At 40.3% G+C, this 26,566-nt stretch overlaps 1 protein-coding gene, 1 long non-coding RNA gene and 1 pseudogene across 2 annotated transcripts; all 3 read right to left on the minus strand.

Moving 5' to 3' along the window:
• Positions 1 to 367: 367 nt before the first annotated feature.
• Positions 368 to 7,686, minus strand: LOC105164533 (chaperone protein ClpB4, mitochondrial). Its single transcript, XM_011083184.3, has 10 exons — positions 7,233 to 7,686; positions 6,596 to 6,814; positions 6,280 to 6,517; positions 5,254 to 5,449; positions 4,683 to 4,737; positions 3,898 to 4,048; positions 3,149 to 3,457; positions 1,979 to 2,244; positions 960 to 1,889; positions 368 to 746 (listed from the first exon to the last, which is right to left on the minus strand). Exons 1-10 carry the CDS (start codon positions 7,524 to 7,526, stop codon positions 444 to 446), a joined length of 2,961 nt encoding a protein of 986 aa, XP_011081486.1. The 5' UTR covers positions 7,527 to 7,686; the 3' UTR covers positions 368 to 443.
• Positions 7,687 to 11,851: 4,165 nt separating this feature from the next.
• LOC105165022 (uncharacterized) lies at positions 11,852 to 22,393 on the minus strand (annotated as a pseudogene).
• Positions 22,394 to 23,144: 751 nt separating this feature from the next.
• On the minus strand, positions 23,145 to 26,333 carry LOC148787703 (uncharacterized). Its single transcript, XR_016065703.1, has 2 exons — positions 23,703 to 26,333; positions 23,145 to 23,598 (listed from the first exon to the last, which is right to left on the minus strand). It is a non-coding gene; the product is annotated as an uncharacterized LOC148787703 (long non-coding RNA).
• Positions 26,334 to 26,566: the final 233 nt, after the last annotated feature.

Genomic DNA, 26,566 nt, shown 5'->3' on the forward strand with positions numbered 1-26,566 from the left:
TACATATACTCGTAAATGCATATATCCCTCTGCCATTAAATTTGGAATTCCAGCGTCCCCAAGACTTTAAATACAACTCCATTAGGCTTATAAACTGGGTAACCCAGTAGTTGAAGCATGCCCAATTGCTGAGAACCAAGTTGACCTACCTAGAAGAGCTCAGAAGTTGAATGGACTCCATCGGATCTTACTGAAGAAGCCACCCCCTAGTACGTACATATTTCAGCATATTCATTTTCTTTTGAATGAAAAGATTCTGGTTTCTTCTCATTTCTTATCACTTTTATACAATAGAAGCTCAAGAATTGTAACAGCTCTCCCACAAAGACTTGGTTAGATAATTTCAATGAGATGAAGCAACTAGATATGGAGCTGCAACAAGCGTAACTTCATAAAAGTGGTTTGCACGATCAATATTTATAAACTACATTCCAAAACAAACATTAGTCATTTGCAGCCATGGCATCCATGGCTGAGTTTTCCATTTTCCTAATGCACAATCTATTTTGGGATGGGACATCTCCAGCATTTGGGATGTGATCAAGGATTATAGTATCTTCATCCTTAATATCTCCTCTTAAGATGCCCATTGCAATCTCATTCTCAACCATCTGCTGTATGACCCGCTTCACAGGCCTTGCTCCAAAGTTTGGGTCAAAGCCTAATGCTGCCAGGAGTTTAATAGCTTCCTCTGTGTAGCAGATGTTAATATTCTTCTGTTTAAGTCTGTCTTTAACACGATTCAGCTGCACATGCGAAATAACGCTGTCATCAATCACGAGATACTTGATATCGACATTTAGAACAACTAGTAGGAGGAATGAAGAGTAATGTAACAGAAAAATCCATGATGACTAAATGCACAGTGCATGCATAACATTTAACAAATTGGATGCCACACAAAAGGGTAAATATTGAGCAAGAGTGAGGGTGCAAAACATAATCAGAACTCTTCTTACCTGGATTTCAACAATTTTACGGATTTGTTTGGAGTCCAGGGGCTGGAAAACAATGTATTCATCGATCCTATTCATGAACTCTGGTCGGAAAGTTTGTCTTGCTATCTCAACTACCTGCCTTTTCATTACATCATAAACAGCATCCTTGCTATCTTGTGTATTTCTCAGAGTTTCAAGGATATAATGAGATCCAATGTTTGATGTCATAATCAGAACAGTATTGGTGAAACTGACTGTCCGTCCTTGAGAGTCAGTAATTCTTCCATCATCCAACAGCTGCAAAAGGATGTTGAATACATCATGATGCGCCTTCTCAATTTCATCAAACAAAACAACCGAGTACGGCCTTCGGCGGACTACTTCTGTTAGCTGTCCACCCTCTTCATATCCAATATAGCCCGGTGGTGCTCCAACCAATCGTGAAACTGCATGCTTTTCCATGTACTCACTCATATCAATGCGTACAAGTGCATTTTCAGTGTTGAAAAGGTACCCGGCAAGAGCTTTAGCGAGCTCAGTTTTACCAACACCTGTAGGCCCCATGAACATGAAGCTTGCAATAGGCCGATTTGGGTCAGAAAGGCCTGCCCTTGAACGTCGTATTGCATCAGCTACAGACTTGACGGCCATGTCCTGACCAACAACCCTTCTGTGGAGGACCTGCTCTAACAAGACAAGCTTCTCTCTTTCAGTTTGCTGGAGATTAGATAGTGGTATGCCTGTCCATCTGCTTACTATTTCAGCAATATCAAGATCTGTAACTTCCTCCCTTAGTAATGACTTTCCAGATTTACGATAATCGGCAAGGCTCTTCTCGGCTTCTTCAAGCTGGCGCTGGAGTGACATTAATGTACCATATTTGAGTTCAGCAGCGCGATTAAGGTTGTACTCACGCTCTGCAGCTTCCATCTCCAGGTTAACTCTGTCAATCTACCAAAGAACTGGAACGAATAAGTCTAAGGACATATTCAGCCAGCTATTTTTATTGTTGTCATGAAAATATGAAGTTAGGCTATTACCTCTTCTTTAATTGATCGAACTCGGTTCATGAGAATTTTCTCATTTTCCCACTGCTCATTTAACTCCTGTTGCTTTTGTTTGAGAGCTCCTAAATCATGTTCCAGCTTGACCAGCCGATCTTTGGAGGCTTTGGCTGTGTCATTTTTCAGAGATAGCTTCTCCATCTCTAACTTAAGCACTGCCCTGTCTATCTCATCCAACTCTGTAGGCTTGGATGTGATCTCCATTTTCAATTTTGCAGCAGCTTCATCGACAAGGTCAATCGCTGGCATACAACAATGATAGTCCAACTACATAAGCATGTAATTGTATTATCTTGTGTTGACTAACATTTAGACGTCCAAGACTAGGGGTGTAAACAAGTTGAACCCGAGTCGAGCTCGATTTGCAGGAGAGTGGCTCGAGCTCGAGCTGATTTTTTTTGGTATAACTTTTTTTTTAATTATTATTATTATTATATTATATTAAATCATGGGATCGAACCAAGGCTCTCTAATTATTTGAAATTCTTGTTGACAGAATTTGCACACCATCTTAAGTTATTATTCTAATGTAAATTGGGTAAAGAGATTTTTTATTTTAATACATTTCTTAGAAAATATAGAAATTTTTTCTCATAGTATAAATTAAAATTAATAAATATGACTCATTAATATAATGATAACAATTGATACCAAATTAAGTTCAAATAATTTTAATGGGTTCAAATTTTTGTAGAAATATCAGAAGACAAAAATATATCTCATTTGCAATTCAAGTTGACATTTACAATATTTATTTATTTATTTTTCTGGTGTAATTTGATTAAGAGAATATCTTTTTTAATTTTAGGTTTTCTTAGAAAAATTAAAGAAATAATTTTTTGGATATTATAAAATAAAATTAATAATATAACTTAAATTAGTTTTATGCAAAAAGTTTGTCACTGTGCAACACAAGGGGCAAATGCTAGTCCAATGGGAATAGCTAAAACCATGGAAGATATAAGGAATGGCTAATCCATACTTATAGGAATAGGCATTCCTATTCCTAATACTTATTTATACCAAATATAAGCTTGGAATGCTCATTCCATTACTTGCTCATTTCTACATACCAATCATGGAAACAAACAGTGGAAGAAGTAAATACTATAGAATACATAGTTCATATATAAAATCATTGCATACCTTTGTCAGGAAGAAAACGCTCTGTAATATATCTATCTGAAAGAATTGCTGCTGAAACCAGAGCGTTGTCTGATATTTTCACCCCATGGTGAAGCTCATAGCGTTCACGCAGTCCACGCAAAATGGAAATTGTGTCTTCTACAGATGGCTGTCCACAAAATACTTGTTGAAATCTACGTTCTAAAGCAGGGTCCTTCTCAATATACTTCCTGTATTCATTCAGTGTGGTGGCTCCAATGCATCTGAGTTCCCCTCGCCCAAGCATGGGTTTCAACAAATTTCCAGCATCCATTGCACCTCCAGTAGCCCCTGGACATGAAGCAGAAAAGTTCGACTCATCTTGAAAGGGGAAAATGGATGCGGACAATGGGAAAAAGAATGTAACACAAACTACAATTCGTATTCTATGGTCAATGGCGGCAATTAGAATATACGGAGATGCACTTTATCTGCTAGTCAATTGGCACCCTTCTACACTAGCTAGCTCAATAATACATCCGGATAAGAGACTTTCTATTGACGAAAACTGAATGAAATAAATAATTATTTTTACTACATGTAGTAGAACAGTTTCTCCAGCAAAGTTGTTTAATCACATTGCTTCACGTTTTAAGGAGACATTTTCTTCCCAAAATATAACAATTCCTAAGCATGTAATAATTACCATGAATCAGAGAAAAAAAAGCAACTCGTTGAAATGATAAATTTATAGATAAGAAATCTAGATTCAACAGATACAATTTCAGCACCTGCACCAACTACTGTGTGAATTTCATCAATAAATAATATGATCTGCCCATTTGAAGCAGTGACTTCCTTCAATACAGCTTTTAACCGTTCCTCAAAATCTCCTCGATACTTTGCACCAGCAAGCAAAGAACCCATGTCCAACGAGATCAACTAAAGCAGACGTGAAACAAACTGCACATTTTAGAATGAAAGGAAGGAGGGAGTGTACAATTGGACTCAAACTGCAAGATAGAAAGAAATAAAGACAGAATTTCTTCCCCAAAAGAATACTTAAGTTTGATATATTTGGTATTTAAGTCTATTATAACAACTCTCACTTTCATTACCTTAAAGAGGTTGAATTCATACCAGATTTAGAGGGTTAAGGACAAAGTCAAAGGAATCACCATCCGCAATTTAGTAGAAGCAATTACCCTACTTAAAGCTATTACTCTATCATCAATTTCAATTGCAAACTTTGTCTTCTATGTAGAAACCAGACCACAGAATTTCCGAGAAGTATCGAGATCTCCACTGTATATGAATTCCTAAGAGACATTAGCCTGCGCTATTTGAACTTGCCAGGTCAAAGAGTCATCAAATTATTCTCCATATTTACACCTAAAGGAAAAATGTACAGTAGTTGAAAAATGAACAAATTACACCCATTGCGCAAAGTTCAAGAAAGTGTCTACGAATCTAACTGAAGACTTTGCCAGAATGAACTAATGAATAAAGTTGCTTAGTCTTCAGTGCCTATAGTAAGTTGTTTATATTACAAATGGAATGACAGAAACAGTACAACCTTTCGATTCAGCAAAGGCTCTGGAACATCTCCACGGACAATCCTTTGAGCTAACCTGCAATTTACATGCTATATTACTGTGATGAACCTGTGCTCTAGTCATAAACCTTCACACATTCTATCAAACACAAAATTTAGGGCTAAATTAGGAACACAGCACATTCTCTGGTTCTTGCAATTCAAGGATTAGATCTCTACATCACGTCTTAACTTAGATTGACTCATTTCACAATTAAAATTAGTGTAAGAAGTGGGAGCACTAAAAACTTTCAACATACAAAGTACCTATAAAATCTAATCCTAAAACCATCCTTCAGCAATTATGGAGAATACTTGCTCAAAGATCCTCATGAAGAAACCATCTTGGTACAGTTTGGCTAAGTTTCTTTCTTTTTAATGAAAGTCAAATGGACAAAAGATGTCCGGCAATACCGATACTTCAATTTCTCTAAGTATGATCCGTAGGAGTAAGCATGAATATAACAAGGAAACCAATATTTTCAAGAGAGAACATATCATAGCACAGACTTTCTAAGCGTAAGTGATGACTGCAAAAAATTTGAGATGATACCCTTCAGCAATTGCAGTTTTTCCAACTCCAGGTTCCCCAATTATAACAGGGTTGTTCTTTGTCCTGCGCGATAAAATTTGAATACATCGCCGTATTTCATCATCCCGTCCTATAACGGGGTCAAGTTTTCCACGTCTTGCAAGTTCAGTTAAGTCATTCCCAAACTTCTCAAGTGCCTCATATTTGCCTTCTGGATCTATACAAGAAAGAAATAAATTATCAGTGGACAACAGAAGCCAGGAGAAAGGGAAAATCAGCAGAAACTGACCAAATTTGATTGTTTGAACCAAATATAGTATGCAGGTGTTTTAGGCAACAACAAAAAGTTAAAGCTATTTTCACTGCATCGATAGGATGCTCAGAAATTTTTTATGTTTGAATACGACTAAAGTCTAAGGACAAACTTAACCATTATTAATGTGATCATCAGCAAGGAATTAGTCAGAGTAGCAAACTCTTTAGCCAAAGTAAAAATTTGGAGATCACTTTATGGTGGAAGCTGCTCATCAACACAAACTAAGGATAAGGCCTAGCATCCCATATGATTAAGAAGAATATCACAAATCTTCCCCACGCTTCATAGTCCAAGTCTGCTTTCCTCTGGAAAGTCAGTCCTCATTGACTAAATCAACAAGCAGTTGCCGAATTTCGAAGCGGTAGAAGAAATCGAAAAAGAAAGAGTAGAAGAACCAGGACTTCCAAATGTGATGATTTTATGGATGTTGCTCACGCTATCAGTCATTGGCAAAACCTAAACTTTTTTTCTTGCACTGAACTGAGTCCTTCTTAATGAAGGTCATTAAGGAGCGAGAGAGACGGTTGAACGAGGAGCATTTACTACGCACTCACAATATCCAGAATCAACTAAAAACAGATTTATAGTTCATTAATTATCTGCAGTCCAACTTATAGACGATGCAAGATGAATTTACTCGGGGCTTTTTCCTGATGACAAAGAAGATAGAAACAGTCCATTGATTGTCTTACAACATAGCTAATGTGATTTCAAGAGATAATAGTACATACTTTGATCAGTTACTCTTTGACTACCGCGAACAGCTTGAACCGCATCCTTCAATGCCTTCTCACTAAGTTGAAGATTTTTGAACAGTTGTTGACCAAATCTCTTATCCAAGGGAAACGCTAACACTAGATGCTCAACAGACAGAAATGAATCACCCATTTCTTTTTTAAACTTCCGTGCATTCTCCAACAGAGAACTAAAATGAGAGCCCACAATAGGTCCACTTGTGTCTCCTGAAACCTGCTAGCAAAAGTTATCAAAACTATTCTGGGCAAATTCCATGATATTCTAAGTCACACTTGCTCTCACATAAGATACCTTTGGTTGTTGAGATATGAAGTTATCGGTAATTTGCAGAAGTGATGTGTTGTCAACCCCAGCCTTGGTGAATATTCTTCTTGCCAGCCCATCCTTTTGTTCCAGAAGGGCTTTCATTAGATGCTCGGTTTCAACCACTTGATGTTTGCTATCTCTTGCTGCATCCACAGCTCCTACAACCCCGTCCCATGCCATCTCAGTGAACTCTGAGTTACTAATCTGTCAAATAATTAGCAGACACAAGAAAGTTCCAATTTTAGACATAATTTTCAAAAGAAAAGGGTCATGTACTTCATATCCAAGTTCGTCATTTTTGCAATATATTCTACTGAAACAAAATGTGCAAGGGCTTCTAATTGAATGGCAGAGTTGATTGGACTGTCAGGATCCCTCGGGCATGTGTATGTAAGTTCCAGTGCACAATTCCCTTCACTGTCTCCTTGAAAATTACCATTGATGAACTCTTTTTCAAATACAATTACAATTTTAATTTCAAAGATCTGTAACGGCTAACATCAGAAAAAGATAAATTTCTGCTGTGGGTTTATCTACACTGTAAAAAAGCATATTGTTTCTAATCATGATCCAAAACACAAGAATTTCCTACACTATGTGAAGCGAACACAAAGATAATTGCCTGGCCGCTGGGAGCAGAGGCAGAGTAAGAGCGGGCGACGCCGGGGCCCGACGCCATGCGGCTGAGGCATGATGTAGACAATTTATTAGGGATCACGGCAAAGAATCCACACTCATTAGCAGTCACAATGGGGCGAGGAGGGGCGAGAAAAGCAGCCGCGGCGGAGCGGATAGACTGGCCAGCAGCGTAGTGTTCAGGGATTGGGGGAGCTGGAGAGCCAGTGCGCGGCGCCCTGAGTGCTGAGGCCACCGACCTGCTTAGCCGCGCGGCTGATGAGGTTCTAGAAGTTGCCATCGCCACTAATGAAATAAAAGCAGAAACATAAACGAAACTGAACTGTGCACACACAATAAGCTGTATGAAACTTCAATTTCTGCTTTCTTAACGAAGGAAACCCGTAATTTAGAATGCAGTAGAAGCTTCCGGTTTTCGAACTCCTTTTCTACACGATACTTCGACTATCCTAGTATATTAATGATATTTCTATTAATATTCACCTTTTCTGTATATTAAAATGATTGGCCAAAAAATATTATATTTTTTCAAAATAATGCATACTTTCTTCCTCTTCTATTAATTGTTATTAACGTATATTTTTTTATTGAAATGCATGTTATACCCTTGTAACAAAAGTTATTGATCTTCAATAGTTTTTTCTTTTTTTTTTTTTTGGATTAATTTAGGAATTGTCGAGATCACCGTTCCTTTTAAATTTATAGAAAAATTATGTACATAATATTTTGTACAAGCCACAAAATACCTACATTAAATCCACAATTGGGAGACGAAATATGGGCCTAGGATTGATGTAATTCAGCTCAACTTATAAGGAGAGGCTAGATGTAATTGAGTGATTCATTTTGTTAAATGCGTGATGTATATTGTGTTTTGTCGTTACGATAAGAGAATGTAGTTTTAAAAAACTGGGTTGCAGAATCGGTTCACTACACAAAGATTTAAGGTCATTTCTTCAAATTGTTCTTCATTTCTAAGTTCATAGTCTTCGCGGTAGCTTCATCAATATTACCTACCAAATAAAAGACGTTTTAGGGTTTAGGATTTTTTTATCATAGGAATAAAAGCCCAAAAATAAAAAAAAATTAAAAAAAAGCCCGAGATTAATGCAAAATCAAGTAGCAATGTGAAAATGGCAAGGAAATTATCAACAAAGATCCCAATTCATCACAAATCACACATTTCATGTATCTCTCTTTTTTGCTCTTTTTTATTTTTCCTTTTTCCGTTTTTTCTCTCTTTTCTTTTTCCTTTCTTTTTCTGTCCCTTTTTTCTCTCTTTTCTGTTTCTTTATCTGCTGCTTCTTTTTTCTTCTATATTCCTTCATTGTCCTCTATTTACCTCTCGTTTCTCGTTCTCTTTTTTGGTTTTTCCTGTTGTATAAAGTCTGGCATTTTTCCTTCTTGTTGAATTCATTAACCTTCTAAAGCAAGGATAAGGCACCAATCAGAGGAGTCAAAATTCCTTGGTCAAAACCTAAAAATTCCCCAACCAAAAATTAAGATGAACATCCCCACCAACAGACAAATAATCCAAATTCACCAGATAAACCAAAAAAATCGAGAGACCACGGGCTGAGATTGAAATTTTGAAAAGAGGTTGAAAGACTTCAATTAATTGAAACCAACATGATGAATCGTAGTAACCAATGACCTCAAAAGTTTGAAGCACTTCAATATACTTATAGGCTGTTAAGATATTAAAATGGGGCGTGTAGGAAGAAGAAATTTCCGTCCTAGTTGTCAAGCTGTACCGAAAAATGGTTAGCGGACATATGTCTGTGCAAGTGAGGCAACTGTGTGCGTTATGATAGTAGAGACTGAGATAAACAGTGTGTGAGCAAAAGGAAAGCGTATTGTGGAATGAGATCCAGGAAGGATTTGAAATAATTCTCATTCCCCGTTTTGTAAAGATAAGGAGGAGGGTGTCTATGCAAGTGATTCGAACGTGGACGTTATGTAAGAAGAGAGTTGTGTAATGTAGCGAACGTGTTCGTTATGAAGGAAGAGAGTGAGGTAGCGTAGGCTGAACGAACTGGCGAGTGCAGAGAGCAAGACAGACCATTTCTAGCATTTATGATTCCTCGGTTAGTAGGATGACAGGTTACGAGAGCGCAATCCTATCATATATTTCAGAATGTTGGGAGGCCAAGGGAACACTTTAACATACGAAAAAGAATGTACATTAAAGGCAATCAAAGACCGAGGATGGTTGATGAAATTCCTTATCATTTTCCATACCTGACCAAGATTCACCATAACCTTCGGTTGTAGACTCGCATCCGTGATCAGCTTGAGGGTCTGAAAAAGGTTGGTGAATCCTCCATGTTCCACTTCTTCTCTTGGTTGAAAGAGTGGCGTGGCAGCAGCAAAAGCAGGGTCGCTGCAGCAGTAATCGAGTTCTGTAACTGGAGCTTAGTAGAAGCAACAGCAGCAAAAGAGAGAGACAGCAATTGCTGCAGCGAACAGCTGTTGCTACAGCAACACCAATAGATGCTTCAACAAAGCCAAAATTGCCATGAATCTGCAGCAGAAAAACAAAGTTAATTGATAGCCTAGCAAGATGATAGGAGAGGTTAAGAAAACTCCCTGAAGTGAGATGAATCATCCTCGCATAAATGCCCCCTGAAATTGCTTGTTGCAGCCACAACAACAGCTGCTGCCACATAGCCAAAAAGCAGCTGCAATTAAATTGCTGCAGTAACAGAGTTTCCTTTAATGTGGTCTGACAAAAGGTGGGTGCCTTCTCCATGTTCCACTTCATTTCCTGCAGTAAAATGCAACATCAGCAGTGAGGAATTAGACGTAGCAACAGCAGCTGCAGCAGAAGAGAGCTACAACAGAACAACAACAGAATAGCAGCTGCAATAGCAGAAGCTGCAGCAGAACTAGAGATGCAGTAGCGGCAGCCACTGATTTTGTTTTTTCAGCAGCAGAAATGGTGGAAACAGAGAAGCAGCGGATGCTACAGAAGCTGAAACAGGAACAGCGACAGAAGCTGAGGAATGAGAACAACAACAAAATGTTAACAGAAAGAATCTAAATTTAAAATAGACAGAGGTACTCCCTGTAGCTTCTCGTAATTTCATTTGGTTCCTGCTACCCCAAGGGATGCGTTCCATGACTAGATACAAAAGCCGCAGCAGCAGAGAGGCTTCAGACACAGGTGCATCAAGCTAGCTCTCATTTTGACCGAATATATGGGATTCCCAAGCTGTCGCATTTAATAATACCCGTGATGAGTCCATGTAGTTCATCCCCAAAGAACTTTGGCTGATTTGGTTGTACAAGCGAGGTTTGCCAAGTGATCTGCCGCCATATTTCCTACCCGGTAGATATGAGTAATCCGAAACTCCACTCGCTTTAGGAATAGGTTGATATGAGATAGCATGTGCCGTAATGTCTAGTGACCTTTAGAGGGTTCCTTGATCAAACGAATTATATTGACGGCATCCACCTCAACCCAGATGTGATTAAAACTTTCTTTTTGACAGATTTGGAGAGCTTTAAAAAGACCATACACCTCTACATAACGTTAGTCGCTTCTCTGATGAACTCATAGAAGGCAAAAATTGTCGCTCCTCTCTCGTCCCTAGCTTTGTCTTTCTAGAAGTGGTTGACCGAAGATGAGGAGTGGTTTTCTTCACCAAGAAGGAGCCAAAGTGCTTTCTCTCCCATCCAATTGTCAAACCAGAATGAGATTTCCCCTTTTCTAATACTCCAAAAGACGTGAGGTTCTGCTTTTCCCCGAGAATGACAAAGATGTTTCCAATTGGTAGAGACAATGTAGGAAGGTTTAGCCACAGCCGGGTGGGTCCCTCTGCAATACTTGTCGAGAAGAAAATGTGACCAAAGTGACTGTTGGTTTTTGAATCTCCACCAGAGTTTATGTTGGAAGGCCTCAACCACATCGTCAAGTTTCCGAACACCAAAGCCACCCTCCTCCGTAGGGTAGCAGACTGAGTCCCAAGAGGAGCAGATCATTCTCTTCTGATTATCAAAACTACCCCAAAAGAATTTATTAACGATTCTTTAGATACGCTCAGTGATATATTTTGGAGGCTTGAGTGTTTGCAACAGGTATGTTGGTATGGCGTTCAGGGTTTAGGGTTTAGGGTTTTTTTACCATAGAAATTTTTTACAAAATTTTCTGTTATGTAATAACAAGAGCATTGCTGCATGGTTTCCAACACTCAATTTAAGAGTTTCACCATTACCTGGTACAAACATAAATGCCATTATGATAGAAACATATACTGAGGATATCGAGTTTCGCTTAAATGATTCTGAATCTTACTCATATTCCTAAGCAGGACAAAAGATATACGCTTTTGAATTTAAGTGTATTTCCTGCCATCATCAGCTCAGCTTGCAACCTTTACACTCAGAATGGAGATGCTAAAATTGTTGCTGGACTAATTAGAACCAGCACGACTATGCGAGAATAGATGAGTTCTTCAAAATTTCGGAGAATCTTTAGGGTTCAAGTGAGAAATAAGTTCTTAGAGACTGCGAAACAAACATGAGCCTCAGAGAGAATTATCCGGTATATGCTATTCTAGGAAGCAATGGTCATCCAATTGCAGCCCAACATCGCATGACCAGTTAAATATCATCCCAAGCTGATGGCCCACCCAATCCAATTTCATCAACCTGTGACAGCTCAAGAGCCACCGGATCAACTCGGTTCCTCTTCTTATTTTTCTTGGCTGGAAGAGTAACGAATCCAGTGATTACATGGACATCTTGACTAGTTTTAAGATCTAACTTCTTGTCAGCAATCTCATGGAGATCCTCAGGAGCATCAGTCACAAAAAGATCCATAAATGGAGTTTCTGCACTGTCAATGATATTCACCTTATCTCCTTTGGTCTTTTTGCGTGATTTCTTATCAAGTTTGTTGCAAGTTACATGTTCTGCAGCTACTTCATGCTAGCCAATTGTTCCCATTCAAAGGTGCAGAGATGATAGGTAAGGGAGAGTATTCAAAATTCTGTGATTTTACATCGTTGTTATCACGGCCAGTTCGAATATCCGCAGGTGTAGCTCCTGCAATTCCTCCTGAGTAATCAGCCATCTTCAATGGCTTTTCAAACTAGAATAATTTTGGTAAAAAAACTGCAAATCGCTGGATAGAGGTAAGCAGAGACCATCAACGTGATGGCTCTGATACCATGTCAAAATTCTCACCAAAGAGAATGAAAAACAAGCAGCACACAAAGAATTCCATTCTCCAATAATTCGTATTCCTGAGTCTGTGTTTTTCATGCATGGAAAAATGGAGAGAATGAATTTAAATAGCAGAAAAGAGAAAATATCCTAACTGACTAACTGCTAATCCTACGCAAGCAACTAACTTGACAACAAGAAAGAAACGTAATGAGCTGTACAAAATTACAGAAAATGCTGAACAGAGAAATGCGACTTTCAGAACAAAGAACACAAAACAGAGGACAAAATGCACCACTGGTGAGGATGGACAGAGGAGATCAACACGTGAATGAACTCTCCTCAAGTAGCTCCAAGAGAAGCTAAGTAGCTGCAGAACATGTAACTTGCAACATTGCTTCAGCTGAACATTGCTTCTGAATCCTTGCAATTTTCTTCTGACAATGACACATATACTTTGTGGCACAAGAGGCTCGGCCATCCTTCTGAAAATGTCTTAACTCATATTTCGAGTTTACACTTCAATACGAATGTGAAAACGTCCATCTGTCATGTTTGTCCCCTAGCCAAACAAGTTAGGAAGAATTTTCCTTTAAGTGAATCCATTTCAGTTAGTCCTTTTGATTTGGTACATGTGGATATATGGGGTCCCTATAAACAATCATCCATTAGTGGATGTCACTATGTACTTACATTAGTTGATGATCACTCTAGAGCCACTTGGACTTACCTCATGAGATATAAATCACAAACCTTATCCTTCCTGTCTTCTTTCATTAAACAAATTCAAACACAATTTGGACTTCTTGTTAAACAAATTCGGACTGACAATGGTCCAGAATTCCTTAGCTCATCCTGTCAAAACTTATTTGCAAGCTGTGGCATAATACATCAAAAATCTTGCGTGTACACACCACAACAAAATGGTGTTGTGGAACGCAAACACAAACATTTGCTTCAAGTGGCTAGAGCTTTGATGTTTGAGTCCCATCTTCCTAGGCAATTTTGGGCAGATTCTATCCTCACTGCCACTTTCATCATCAACCGTTTACCCTCTCCAATTTTGAACTGGAAATCCCCATATGAGCTTCTACATAAAACCATTCCCTCATATCACTTCCTTAAAACTTTCGGTTGCTTATGTTATGTAACAAATGTCATGCCACATAAGTCCAAGTTTGAGCCACGAGCAAACAAATGTGTGTTTATAGGATATGTCCAAGGCCAAAAAGCCTACAAGCTATATGATATTGACCATAGATCCATTGTTATCTCCAGAGATGTTGTTTTTCATGAAACTAGTTTTCCCTATAAAACTATTACACATGACACCGAGCCATATCCTATCCCTTTACCTTTTACTATTTTGAATTCTACAGCTGAACCTGAAGCTACCACTACTCCTGAATCCTCCCAAATTTCCACTGCATCCTCTGATCCCTCTTTATCACATGACACTTTAGAGCCTCAAGTAGGTGATAGTCTTTCCACACTATCTCCTTCACCTGTGCCTCTTCGTAGGTCCACTAGGACTTCCCACAAACCACAATGGCTAAATGACTTCATTTGTCATTCCTCCACTGATTCTACTCCTTCTAACCTCTGTATTACATCTTCACATTTGAGTTTTATGGCTGCTCTTTCTACAGTACAGGAGCCCAAGAACTATGCTCAGGCCAAGGATATCCCTGAATGGCAGCGAGCTATGGAAGTTGAGCTTGCCGCACTCGAAGAAAATGATACATGGCTAGTCACTGATCTTCCTCCCAATAAGAAGGCGATTGGTTGCAAGTGGGTTTACAAAGTAAAATTGAAACAAGATGGCTCAGTGGACAGGTATAAGGCGAGGCTTGTCGCGAAGGGTTATAACCAAATAGAAGGTATTGATTATTTTGAACGGTTTTCCCCCGTGGCAAAAGCTGTGACTGTCCGTTTATTTGTGGCTCTTGCCTCTGCTTTTGGTTGGACATTGCACCAAATTGACATCAATAACGCCTTCTTGCATGGCTATTTGGACGAAGACATCTATATGTTGCCTCCTGATGGTTATTCAGTGCCGACGGGGCAGGTTTGTAAGCTCAAGCGTTCCTTATATGGCCTCAAGCAGGCGTCCCGTCAGTGGAATCATGAGTTTACCACCAAACTACTTGCTTATGGTTTTCTGCAATCTCCTAATGATCATTGCTTATTCTCAAAATCCGTTGGTTCTGATAAAATTTTCCTCCTCGTTTATGTTGACGATGTACTTATCTCTAGTTCTGCAGATCATCTTATTCAGCCTGTGAAGGACTATCTGCATGGTCTCTTTACTATTAAGGATTTAGGACAGGCACATTATTTCCTTGGCTTGGAAATTGCTCGGTCTTCAAATGGGATTTCAGTCACACAACAGAAGTATATCCATGACATTATTCATGATGCTGGACTTGATAATGCCAAGGCTGTTCATACTCCTTTACCTGCAGGTTTAAAGCTTAGTGCTTGTGGGACTCCCTTGGATGATCCTGAGCCCTATAGACGTCTCATTGGGAGGCTTCTGTATCTGGGATTTACTCGACCTGATGTCTCTTATGGTGCGCAGCAGCTGAGCCAGTTTATTCATCGCCCTTGCCAAGAACATATGACAGCTGCTCTGCACTTAGTGAAATATCTCAAAGGCTCTTCCACTACAGGCCTTTTCTTTCCAGCACACAATTCTTCCTCTTTGGTTGGCTACTGTGACGCTGATTGGGCGAGTTGCCCTGATAGTCGACGCTCACTAACAGGTTATTGCATTTTTCTGGGTTCTGCTTTGATCTCGTGGAAAACTAAAAAGCAACCTACCGTCTCCCGGTCCACCGCTGAATCTGAGTATCGAAGCCTTGCGACCACTGTTTGTGAACTCCAGTGGATTTCCTACTTGCTTCGGGATTTTCAGGTTCCCGTTCACACTCCCATTCCGCTCTATTGTGATAATCAAGCTGCCGTACACATTGTGGGTAACCCGGTTTTTCACGAACGGACGAAACATTTGGAGATTGATTGTCATATTGTTCGCGACAAGTACAAGGATGGTTTTGTTCTTCCCTCTCATATCTCTGGTCATTGTCAGCTCGCTGATTGCTTCACCAAGGCCTTACCTCGTCCTGCTTTCTCGACCGTCCTCTCCAAGTTGGGCTTGGTTGCATTTTCCCCAAGTCCAACTTGAGGGGGGCTGTTGCAAGTTACATGTTCTGCAGCTACTTAGCTTCTCTTGGAGCTACTTGAGGAGAGTTCATTCACGTGTTGATCTCCTCTGTCCATCCTCACCAGTGGTGCATTTTGTCCTCTGTTTTGTGTTCTTTGTTCTGAAAGTCGCATTTCTCTGTTCAGCATTTTCTGTAATTTTGTACAGCTCATTACGTTTCTTTCTTGTTGTCAAGTTAGTTGCTTGCGTAGGATTAGCAGTTAGTCAGTTAGGATATTTTCTCTTTTCTGCTATTTAAGTTCATTCTCTCCATTTTTCCATGCATGAAAAACACAGACTCAGGAATACGAATTATTGGAGAATGGAATTCTTTGTGTGCTGCTTGTTTTTCATTCTCTTTGGTGAGAATTTTGACAAAGTTCTTTACCTGTTACAATGCTATCCAACCCAACATCAAGCTCCTCAGCAACTTGGTTTGTTTTCTGTTTCTTATGCTTTGATTTCTTTGCTTCCTCAAGAGTTGAATTCAGACTTTCTGCATTATCGTTTTCATTCTGTTGCAACTTCACTTTTGTCTTCTTTTTCATTTATGTGATGTAGGTATTCTCTATAGAATCTACACCTTTTTCGTCCAGTAGTTCTTTCGGTTGAATTTGGCACAAAACATCAAAGTTGATACAGCCATAAAATAGGGGAATGGAAGAACCCAGGAAATCTGATTCAGTATTCAAAATTGGAGAAGAAGATAACCGCTGGAGTTCGAACCCATGCTTAAATACAAACAAGCCAACTAACCCAAAACTACCACTAACTAACTAACCACCTCACCCATGACATGGACCAATGAGAAGCTGAATAAATGACGATTTCGCCACATCAGATATACAACAATAGAGCAACAAAACAGAACACAAAATGCATTCTAAAATGCGACTTTTGTCTATCCAGCATCAAACACAAATAAGCCATCTTCATCTTCAGCAAACTGACCCTGTGGAAGAACAACAGCAGCAGCAGGAGGCAATATCATTGCTGTAGGAACATCTCCAAGCTCAACAGCCCCCCCACAAGTGGGACGGGGATGCAAAGCAGCAAGGCCCAACTTGTCAAGTAAGAATGCGAACGTCTTCAGCGGTAGGGATTTCGTGAAAAGATCGGCAAGTTGCAAAAAACTACGAATGTGCATAGGAGCCAAGAAACCATCCTTGTAAGCAGACCGAACCACATGACAGTCAATCTCGATATGCTTCGTGCGCTCATGGAAGACGGGGTTAGCCATGATGTGCAAAGCCGCCTGATTATCACAAAATAAGCGAACATGAAGAGGCAGAGAAATATCGAAGTCAGATAACAAATAAGGCAACCATTTTAGTTCACAAACTGTAGTAGCCATGCTCCGATATTCCGCTTCGGCAGTAGAACGAGAAACAATAGATTGTTTCTTGGTCTTCCACGAGACTAAAGCAGCACCCAAGAAAATACAATATCCAGTAAGCGAGCGACGAGAATCAGTACAAGACGCCAGTCGGCGTCGCAATAAGCGGTCAGTTCAAAGTTACAAGCAGCAGGAAAAAAAAAGACCTTTAGAAGGCTCACCCTTGAGATACCGAACCACATGCAACGCTGCGTTCCAGTGAGCTACACACGGATGAGTGAGGAATTGGCTCAATTGTTGCACCGAATGCGATATGTCGGGGCGAGTAAAGCCCAAGTATAACAAGCGACCAATCAGACGACGATATTGGTCAGGTTGTTGAAGCCGTGCACCAGAATCATTAGTGAGTTTGAGGCCCAAAGGAAACAGTGTACTAACGGATTTAGTAGACGACATTCCAGTGTCACTTATGATGTCACGAACATATTTCGTCTGAGCTAGATAGAGACCATCAGACCCTCGCACAATCTCAAGGCCGAGAAAATACCACGCATCACCAAGATTTAATGGTGAAAAGTGCGTGCAAGTAGTCCTTCACAGACTGAATCAGCGCCAAAGAGGGAGCTGTAACCACAATATCGTCGATGTAGACGAGGAGAGCAAGAAGACCATCATCTGTCCTCTTTGTGAAAAGACAATGATCGAAGGCAGATTGCGTGAAACCAAACTCCGTGAGCTTAAGTGTGAGCTCGACATTCCACTGTCGAGAGGCTTGCTTCAAGCCGTAAATGGATCGTTCCATCTTGCACACTAATCCCGTCTGAACAGAGTAGCCTTCGGGCGGATCCATATACAAGTCTTCCTCCAAATAGCCGTGTAAAAAGGCGTTATTTACATCCATATGTTGCAAAGGCTAATTATAAGCAGCAGCTATGGATAGAAACACACGGACTGTGACTGGCTTGGTGACCGGCGAAAAATTGTCCATATAATCTACCCCCGCAATTTGAGTGAAACCTTTTGCCACCAAGCGCGCTTTGTAGCGCTCCACAGAACCATCCGCACGGAGCTTTGTCTTGAATACCCATTTGCAGCCAATGGGCTTCTTCCCAGCCGGCAAAGGAGTAAGAATCCAAGTGTGATTATCCTCCAAGGCAGTAAGTTCGGCCTTCATAGCATCAATCCACTCCTGATGCTGCGTAGCTTCTTGAAACGACTTGGGTTCCTGCAAAATTGACAAAGGAGCTACAAAAGATGTATATGCAATATTACAAGGATGAACAAGACGAGGGTTAGATGTTTCAGACACAAAATCCTCAAGCCATACAGGCTTGCGAGTAACTCTGTTAGAACGACGAACAACAGGAGTGGATGATCTTGTAGGTGTAGGAACGGGAGTTAAGGTAGGATTGGGAGCATGAGAAGTAGTTTCAGACATAGTATGTTGAGGAATATCTAAAGAGGAATGAAAGGGGACAGTAGCATCTAATGAAACCATGGGTAAAGGTAAGGGAGAAACAGAATCTGCAGGCACCTTAGAAAATGGAAAAACATCCTCATAAAATTGCAAATCTTTAGAAAACAAAACAGAGTGGGATTCTGTATCAAATAGTTTTTAGGCCTTTTGATGCATCGAGTATCCAATGAGAATACATTTTAAGGCTCTAGGATGAAATTTTGATTTGTGGGGATTGATATTGGTAGCAAAACATAATGAACCGAAAGTGCGTAAATGATCAAACTGAGGAGGATGCCCATGTAACAATTCGAACGGTGTTTTCCACTCCAACAATCTACTTGGGGTCCTATTAATCAGAAATGTGGCGGTAAGAATCGCATCACCCCAGAATTTTATAGGAAGAGATGCTTGGAAAAGAAGGGCTCTAGCTACATTCAACAAATGTCTATGTTTCCTCTCGACACGGCTGTTTTGTTGAGGAGAATATGTGCAAGAAGATTGATGAATGATACCTAATTCGGAACAGAGGTATTGACACTCATGATTTATGAACTCTGAGCCGTTGTCAAAATGCAAGGTTTTAATTCTCCTATCAAACTGGTTAGAAACTAAGGAACAAAATGTTTCAATGTTGCAGGAACTTGAGATTTCTGTTTGAGGATAAATGTCCAAAGGCACCTTGAGTAGTCGTCTAATAGAGTTAAGACATACGTTCCCCCCAATAGGTTGAATGTAGTGTAGGGACCTCATATGTCCATGTGAACGAGTTTAAACGGAATACCAGAATGAGGCAAGCTAGTGGGAAAAGGAAGTCGAGTTTTCATTGCTTTATGACACACTTCACAAAGAGTTTGGGTAGCATCAGTATCAATGTCAACTAGATGTTTAATGGCTTGTAATGAAGAATGTCCTAGGCGCTTATGCTATAAGCTCGAAGTGCAATTTACAGAAGCAAGATTATTTTCAACAACAGTTACAGTAGAGGTGAATGAAGGAGATTGTTGTCTAAAAGTATAGAGGTTCTTGAAGAGATGAGCTACGACCTTGCTTGTCTTATTTTCCAGGTCCTGCAAGAAGCATTTTTTCTTAGTAAAATGAAGTTGGTAAACTGTATGGTTGCAAAACTGACTAACAGAAATTAAATTGACAGAAAACTGCAGAACAAAGAAGACATTATGAAATTTGATATCATCATTCAACTGGACAGTACCCACATATTGAACAGGATTTTTGGAACCGTCTGGTAAGTAGATAAAATGAGGATTAACAGGTTTGGTAAAGGAATGAAATAATGCAATGTTAGCGCATACATGATTGGTAGCTCCCGTGTCAATAATCCAAGTATTCAAATCGATGCAAGAGGGCTTAGCAGCGTTACCTGCAAACTCTTCTTCAAATTGTGCGAAATTTGCGTGAGTGGTAATGGGGTTTGAAGAAACATTCACCTTCTTTAGCAGCTTAAGCAACTGACTCATCATTTCTGTCGCATTGCCTTGCACATCATCACTTTTGACATCAACAGAAGCTGCAAAAGAACACCCCTTTTTCTTTCGGTCATTGAGTGATTTGTACCAGTCAAGTACTCCATGTAATTGGAAGCAAGTTTCTTGCCCATGCCCCGATTTGTGACAGTGAGAACACATCAAGTTCCGCTTATCTACGACAAACTTCTTTTTCTGTGCATATCCGTCATCCTCCTTTTTGCTCCCTTTCGAAGTAAACTGATACGCCATATTGCTGGAATTCATGTCAATAGAAGTTTGGATGGCTCTTTGTTGCTCAACACTGAAAATCATCGAAAACGCCTTCTCCACACTAGGCAGTGGATCAAGCATGAGGATTTGGTTTTGTTCATTATTGAAGACTTCATGAAGACCCATTAAAAATTACATCAACTGTGTTAACAAAGCAAGTGAGTCGACTTCCTCGTTAATTCCACAACTGCAGCCTCCACATTTGCACTTTGGTGGAGGCGCCAAACAGTTAAGCTCATTCCAGAGCTTTGTCATCTTGTTCAAGTATGCGGTAAGGCTCAAATCTTGTTGCGCCGCTGAGCATAACTCCCTCTGTAATTGATAGATTAGAGGTCCATTACTCCGTTCGTATCTCGCCTGTATCGCAAGCTAAAGTTCTCGTGATGTGTTGCAGTACATAAAAGATTGCACTATGTCTTTGGACATAGAATTCCATAGCCAAGAGGTAACCGTCAAATCGACGCGCCTCCATTGCTCGAAAATCGTCGACCCAGGAGCTGGTTTACGGAAAGAGCCATCTATGAAGCCAAGCTTCATCTTAGTTCCCAAGGAAACATACACCACTCGTCGCCATATTAAGAAATTACTGCCATCTAATGGAGATGAAGTTAGTGATAGTTGCGAGTGTTCAGAAGGATGGATGAATAACACATCCCTCTCGTACTGCGACGCCATTTCTTTAGCTCTCTGTCCCATTGTTGATGAAGCTATCTCATCTGTCATAGCTCGTGAGATGAAGGTAAATCAGCGCAGCGAATTATACAGAGACCTCCGAAGGAGGCTCTGATACCATGTTGAATTTGGCACAAAACATCAAAGTTGATACAACCATAAAACAAGGGAATGGAAGAACCCAGGAAATCTGATTCAGTATTCAAAATTGGAGAAGAAGATAACCGCTGGAGTTCGAACCTATGCTTAAATACAAATAAGCCAACTAACCCAAAACTACCACTAACTAACTAACCACCTCACCCATGACATGGACCAATGAGAAGCTGAATAAATGACGAGTTCGCCACATCAGATATACAATAATAGAGCAACGAAACAGAATACAAAATGCATTTCTAAAATGCGACTTTTGTCTATCCAGCATCAAACACAAATAAGCCATCTTCATCTTTAGCAAGCTGACTTTGTGGAAGAACAGCAGCAGCAGGAGCCATTATCATTGATGTAGGAACATCTCCAAGCTTAACACTTTCCTCTTCTTTCCAGATCCCCAGCACTATTAAGATTATTATCCATGCTTTCACTCAAAGCAGGAGTTTTGCTTGGATTCTTGTTCCTCAACGACTGATCTATGTTGGTCTCACTTCCAAGAGTCAACTTATTATCTACGTTATTAGAGAAGTCATCAACTTTTTCATGCATTTCTTTTCCAACAATTTTGTCAATTGGTTTGGCATTAAACATGTCAAATTTGGCATTAGTTTTTTCACTTTCTTCAGTAAATTTTCCTTTTCGGCAATGGGGTTCTCTTTTAAATCCAAATTCCTCAAATTAACTAATGATGAGAGCACCTTGATATTGGACCTGTTGGTAATCAAGTTGTTTCCCATGTCTAGATTCTGAAGTTTCACTAGAAGTCCAAACCCACTAGAATAATCATGATCTCATTATGTGCTAGGCGAAGCTCTTTTAACTCTAGGCAGGATTTCAGGGATGAATCAACCGTTTGCAGTTGGCAGTTAGAAAGGGAGAGTTTGGTGATTGATTTCAGTTTGACCAAAGAGTCACCAAGTGAACTGATAGGATTCCTGGAAAGAACTAGAGTGTTCAACTCTTTCATCAGATCAAGCTTGCAAACTGAACTGATCTCATTGTCATTCAAAATTAATGTATGCAAGCTTGCAAGAGATTTGACCTCATCCATTGATTTAAGCTTGTTTTTTCCAGCATTTAATACAGTGAGTTTAGTGAGGCCTTCGATACCTTTCAAGCTCTTAAGTTTGTTTTGCACAACTGATAGCCACTTCAAATTCATACATGACTTCAAACCCTCAAGTGAAGTCAAATTATTGAAGCCCAGGTCCAGCCTTTCAAAATTCTTGAATTCGCTCAAGCATGAAACATCAGAGATTTTGTGAGTAAGGGTTAGAGAGGTTATGGAGTCGGCGTCGTTTGCATTTTTCTCTTGCAAGATTTTCTTCGAGCTGAGCACTGTCATGGTCCCATAGAAATTCGATTAGGGTTTTCTCTACTTTGCTAAAACCCTAATTTTGGCGGTGATGGTAAATAGGCATTTGGTTTAGGGTTTAGGGTTTTGGGTTTTGGATTTGGGGTTTGGTGTTTGGGGTTTCGGGTTTTAGGGTTTAGGGTTTGGGGCTTGGAGTTTGGGATTTGGGGTTGGGGGTTTTGGGGTTTGGAGTTTAGGTTTAGGGTTTAGAGGTTTAGGCATTAGGGTTTAGGGTTTGGGGGTTTAGGGTTTGGGGTTTGGGGTTTGGGATTTGGGGTTCGGGGTTTAGGGTTTTTTTTTAATTGGGGAATTGTCGGGATCCCCGTCCCTTCTAGATATCACCGAGAATGTACATATTATTTTTTACATGTAGTAAATTACTTCAAAATCAAAATACCCTAAAAAGTTTTTGGACTATGCAAAAAAGGCCCAAAAATCTTGACAGCCACATAAAATAATCCAAGCCAAAATGCCTAAAAAAGGCCCAGCGGATCAGGCCTGCAAACGCCAGCCTAGATGGAGGCCTAGTTGGTGGTTCCATGCTTTGCTGGTGGCAACCTAATTAAGGATTGGGCCAGAGTCCAGGAGCAGCCCAGCGCAGCAAGCAGCGGCCCAGTGTAGAGAGGGGTCTAGTTGAAGTGGTGTGGTCAGCTGCAAAGTCCATTGCGAGGTGAGGCCTTCTTCGTTGGCCCAAAGATGACGAGCCCAAATCATTGCAACCTCTAGCCCAGTTGTGTTCAGTCCAGAAAAAGATCCCAACAGTCCATCAAGCTGGGCGTGATCCAGTCTAATTTGAAAAATAAAATGCGGCCCAACACACTTGTTTCCAAGCAAAAGAAGTGTTTACAATCCAATTCAGAAAAACAAAATTAACCTAGGTCTATAAAATTAGAGAAGCCCAAACTACAGCTTGACACACAAAATAAATAAGCAAGAGCCACCCAAAATCAGAAAAAAAACCCAGCAAATATAAGGATTAATCCGAACAATCTCTCGGCATTTTCCTTCTTTTTTCTTCTCTTTTTTCTTTCCTTCTTTTTTCTTTATGATGTTTTTCCTCTTTTTTCCGCTTTTTCTTTCTCCTTTTTCTGCCTTCTCTTTTCTGTTTGCTTCTTTCGTTTCCTCCAATTCAACTTCAGCCATCATCAATCAAACCATCATTCAGCAACATCCAATGCTCCAAACCAATAATAAATAGACCTTAAACCCACAAAAATGCAAAAGAAGTTCCAAAACTCTAACTCCTCCTATAAAAGGCCAAGAACAAAGGTAAATTTTAAAATTCTGGATAAGGGTTGCGACACTTCAATGACTTGAAACCAACATAAGAAAAGTTAGGGGCCAACATTACCACGATACTCCGAGATTTGTATGTAGCATGTGGGGCGAAGATGTCCCAGTAGAGCATGTAGAAGGAAGGAGTGATATCGGTAGTTCCCAGTGTATATTGACAAAAAGTTAGTGGATTAGTGGCTATGCAGAAACAGCAGATATGTGTGAGGTGAAAGTGATTGTGCAAGTGTAACGAAAGTGAGCATAATGAAAGAATAGAGTGAGGCACAATGTGTGTAAGCTGAAAGACGAGGAGATGAATGAGGCAAAAATTGAAAGCCAAGTGCATTTGTTCCTGTTCCCCGATTTTTGAGATGAAAGGGCGCAAGATTGCAAACCTTTCAGCTTTTTAAGAAAACAAGGAGGCCAATGGAGCTCTCTAATGCACAAGAGTGAGTGTACATCAGGGGCAGTCGATGGCCGGGGATGTGCATTAAGTTTCTAAAATAAAATTCCAGCCTGGTGAGACAAAGGAAATGCTGCAGCGGAAGCAGAAACAGGTGATACCATTATGTCAATGAATCTACAGCTGAAACCAAAGTGAATTAAGAGCTTAACCGAGTGAAAGAAGAGGTTTAGAAAACTCCCTAAACTGAGGTAACTGCTTGCTGCTGCCACAACAACAGAGATCTGCACAACGATGACGGATAGTCTATTAATCTGCACAACGATAACACTGTTAGGGGCAAAGGAAAACAGAGAATTAGGGGTCATAGCAAGAGAAACTCCCTGTTTGAATGTCCCAAGGTGGTGCTCGTTGATGAATCGTTATGCAGCTGAGATTGCACCTGCAGCAGAAGCATAAAAACAGCAGCAGAAGCAGAAAAACAACAGCAGTAGCAGAAGAGCAGCAGCTACAGAAAAACAGAGTTTGTTGCAGCAGTCCAGAGTCTGCCGCAGCAACCAGAGTTAGCTGCATCAGGGCGGAACTTGCAGCAGCAGGAGGTGGTTGTCTGGAGCAAAAAACAATAGCAGAGGAAGACAGCAGCAGCAGCAGTAGAGATCTACAGCAATAAGACGCTGCGGAGATTCCTTCGTGCATCATCTGCTGCTGCAAAAGGAACTGGGACAGACAAATGTGAAATAATATCTGAAATCACAATAAACAGTGATACTCCTTGAAAATTTTCTCCTTTGGTTCATGCTACACCGAAGAGACAGCATCAACAACAGTAGTAACAACAACAGCTGTAGACAGTGATACGACAAACTCTTTCTCATTTTGATCAAATATATGGGATTCCCAAGCTGTCGCATTTAATAATACCAGTGATGTGTCCATATCGTTCATTCCCTACACTTCGGCTGATTTGGTTGTAGATGTGAGGTTGGCCAAGTGATCTGCTACCATATTTCCTTCCCTATAGATATGAGTAATCTGAAATTCCGCTCGCTTAAGGAAAGGATTGATATGAGAAAGCATATGTGTAATGTCCAGTGGTCTTTAGAAGCTTCCTTAATCAGACGAATGATATTGACGGCATCCACCTCAATCCAAATGCGATTAAAATTTTTCGTTTGACAGATTTGGAGAGCTTTGAAAAGCCTGTACACCTCTGCATACACATTAGTAGCTTCTCCAATGAACTCATAGAAGGCGAAGAGTGCCGCTCCTCTCTCGTCCCTAGCAATTCCTCCCGCACCAGCTGGCCCCGGGTTACCTTTACTTGCTCAATCAATATTAATCTTGATCCATCCTCTATTCGGTTTATTCCACTTGACTTTCATCAATGTTGTCCTCCTTTTAACGTTTGTGGGGAATCCCATGGTGGTCGTAATGTTGGCATATCCTTTTCAGTTAAGCGAGGTGGCCAGTTTTGTCCGGCTGATCGTGTTAATGAATTGATGAACCTTCCAGATGATACAATCAGAATTGAATTTTTGTCCCCGATGCTTAGCATCATTTCTTTCAAGCCAACAGATCCACAAAATGAGCATCGGAAGGATAGTTCTGATGTGGTTCTTACCAAGTGAAGCGAACCTCCAGAAACTGAGGAACAAGGTGATGTTGTTTGTCGACGGGAGCGTTGTATTAAATTTCCTAGCAAAGAAATCCCACACTTTCGAGATTTCAGGGCCCTCTAGGAACACGTGACTAAGACTTTCAATATTACAGCAGCAAGTGCATTTGGAGGCAAGTTGGATGCCTTTGGACTGAATCCTCTGATCCACCGGGATTTTATCCCCCAAGATCTCCAGAGAAAAATGGACATGGTTGGTGTGATGAAGGGGTACCAGATTTCCTTAAACAGTTGTTGGGTTGCTCGTGCTTGCCTAATGGACTTCCAAGTTGATTTGATGGTGAAAGTGCCGTCTCCACTAAGTTTCCAGTGAGGGATGTCAGCTCGTCCGTCATCAAAAGGTACTTGGCTGATTTTGTGGGCTAGTTGGTGTGGGAGGAGTTCCAGAAGTTTATCCATGTCCCAAGCTTTGTCTTTCCAAAAGTGATTGACCGAGGATGAGGAGTGATTCTGTTCGCCTAGAAGGAGCCAAAGTGCTTTCTCCCCCATCCAATTGTCAAACCAGAATGAGATTTCCCCTTCTCCAATGCTCCAGAAGACGTGAGGTTCTGCTTTTTTCCGAGAGTGACAAAGACGTTTCCAATTGGCAAGGCAATATAGGAAGGTTTAGCCATAGTCGGGTGGGTCCCTTTGCAATACTTGTCGAGAAGAAAATGCGACCACAGTGCCAGTTGGATTCTGAATCTCCACCAGAGTTTATGTTGGAAAGCCTCAACCACATCATCAAGTTTCCGAATACCAAAGCCACCCTCCTCCGTAGGGTAGCAGACTGAGTCCCAAGAGGACCAGATCATTATCTTCTGATTACCAAAACTGCCCCAAAAGAATTTATTGAAGATTCTTTCGATACACTCAGTGATGT

The sequence above is a fragment of the Sesamum indicum genome, linkage group LG6 (assembly GCF_026168435.1).
Source record: "Sesamum indicum cultivar Baizhima isolate 11 linkage group LG6, ASM2616843v1, whole genome shotgun sequence".
NCBI lineage: Eukaryota > Viridiplantae > Streptophyta > Magnoliopsida > Lamiales > Pedaliaceae > Sesamum > Sesamum indicum.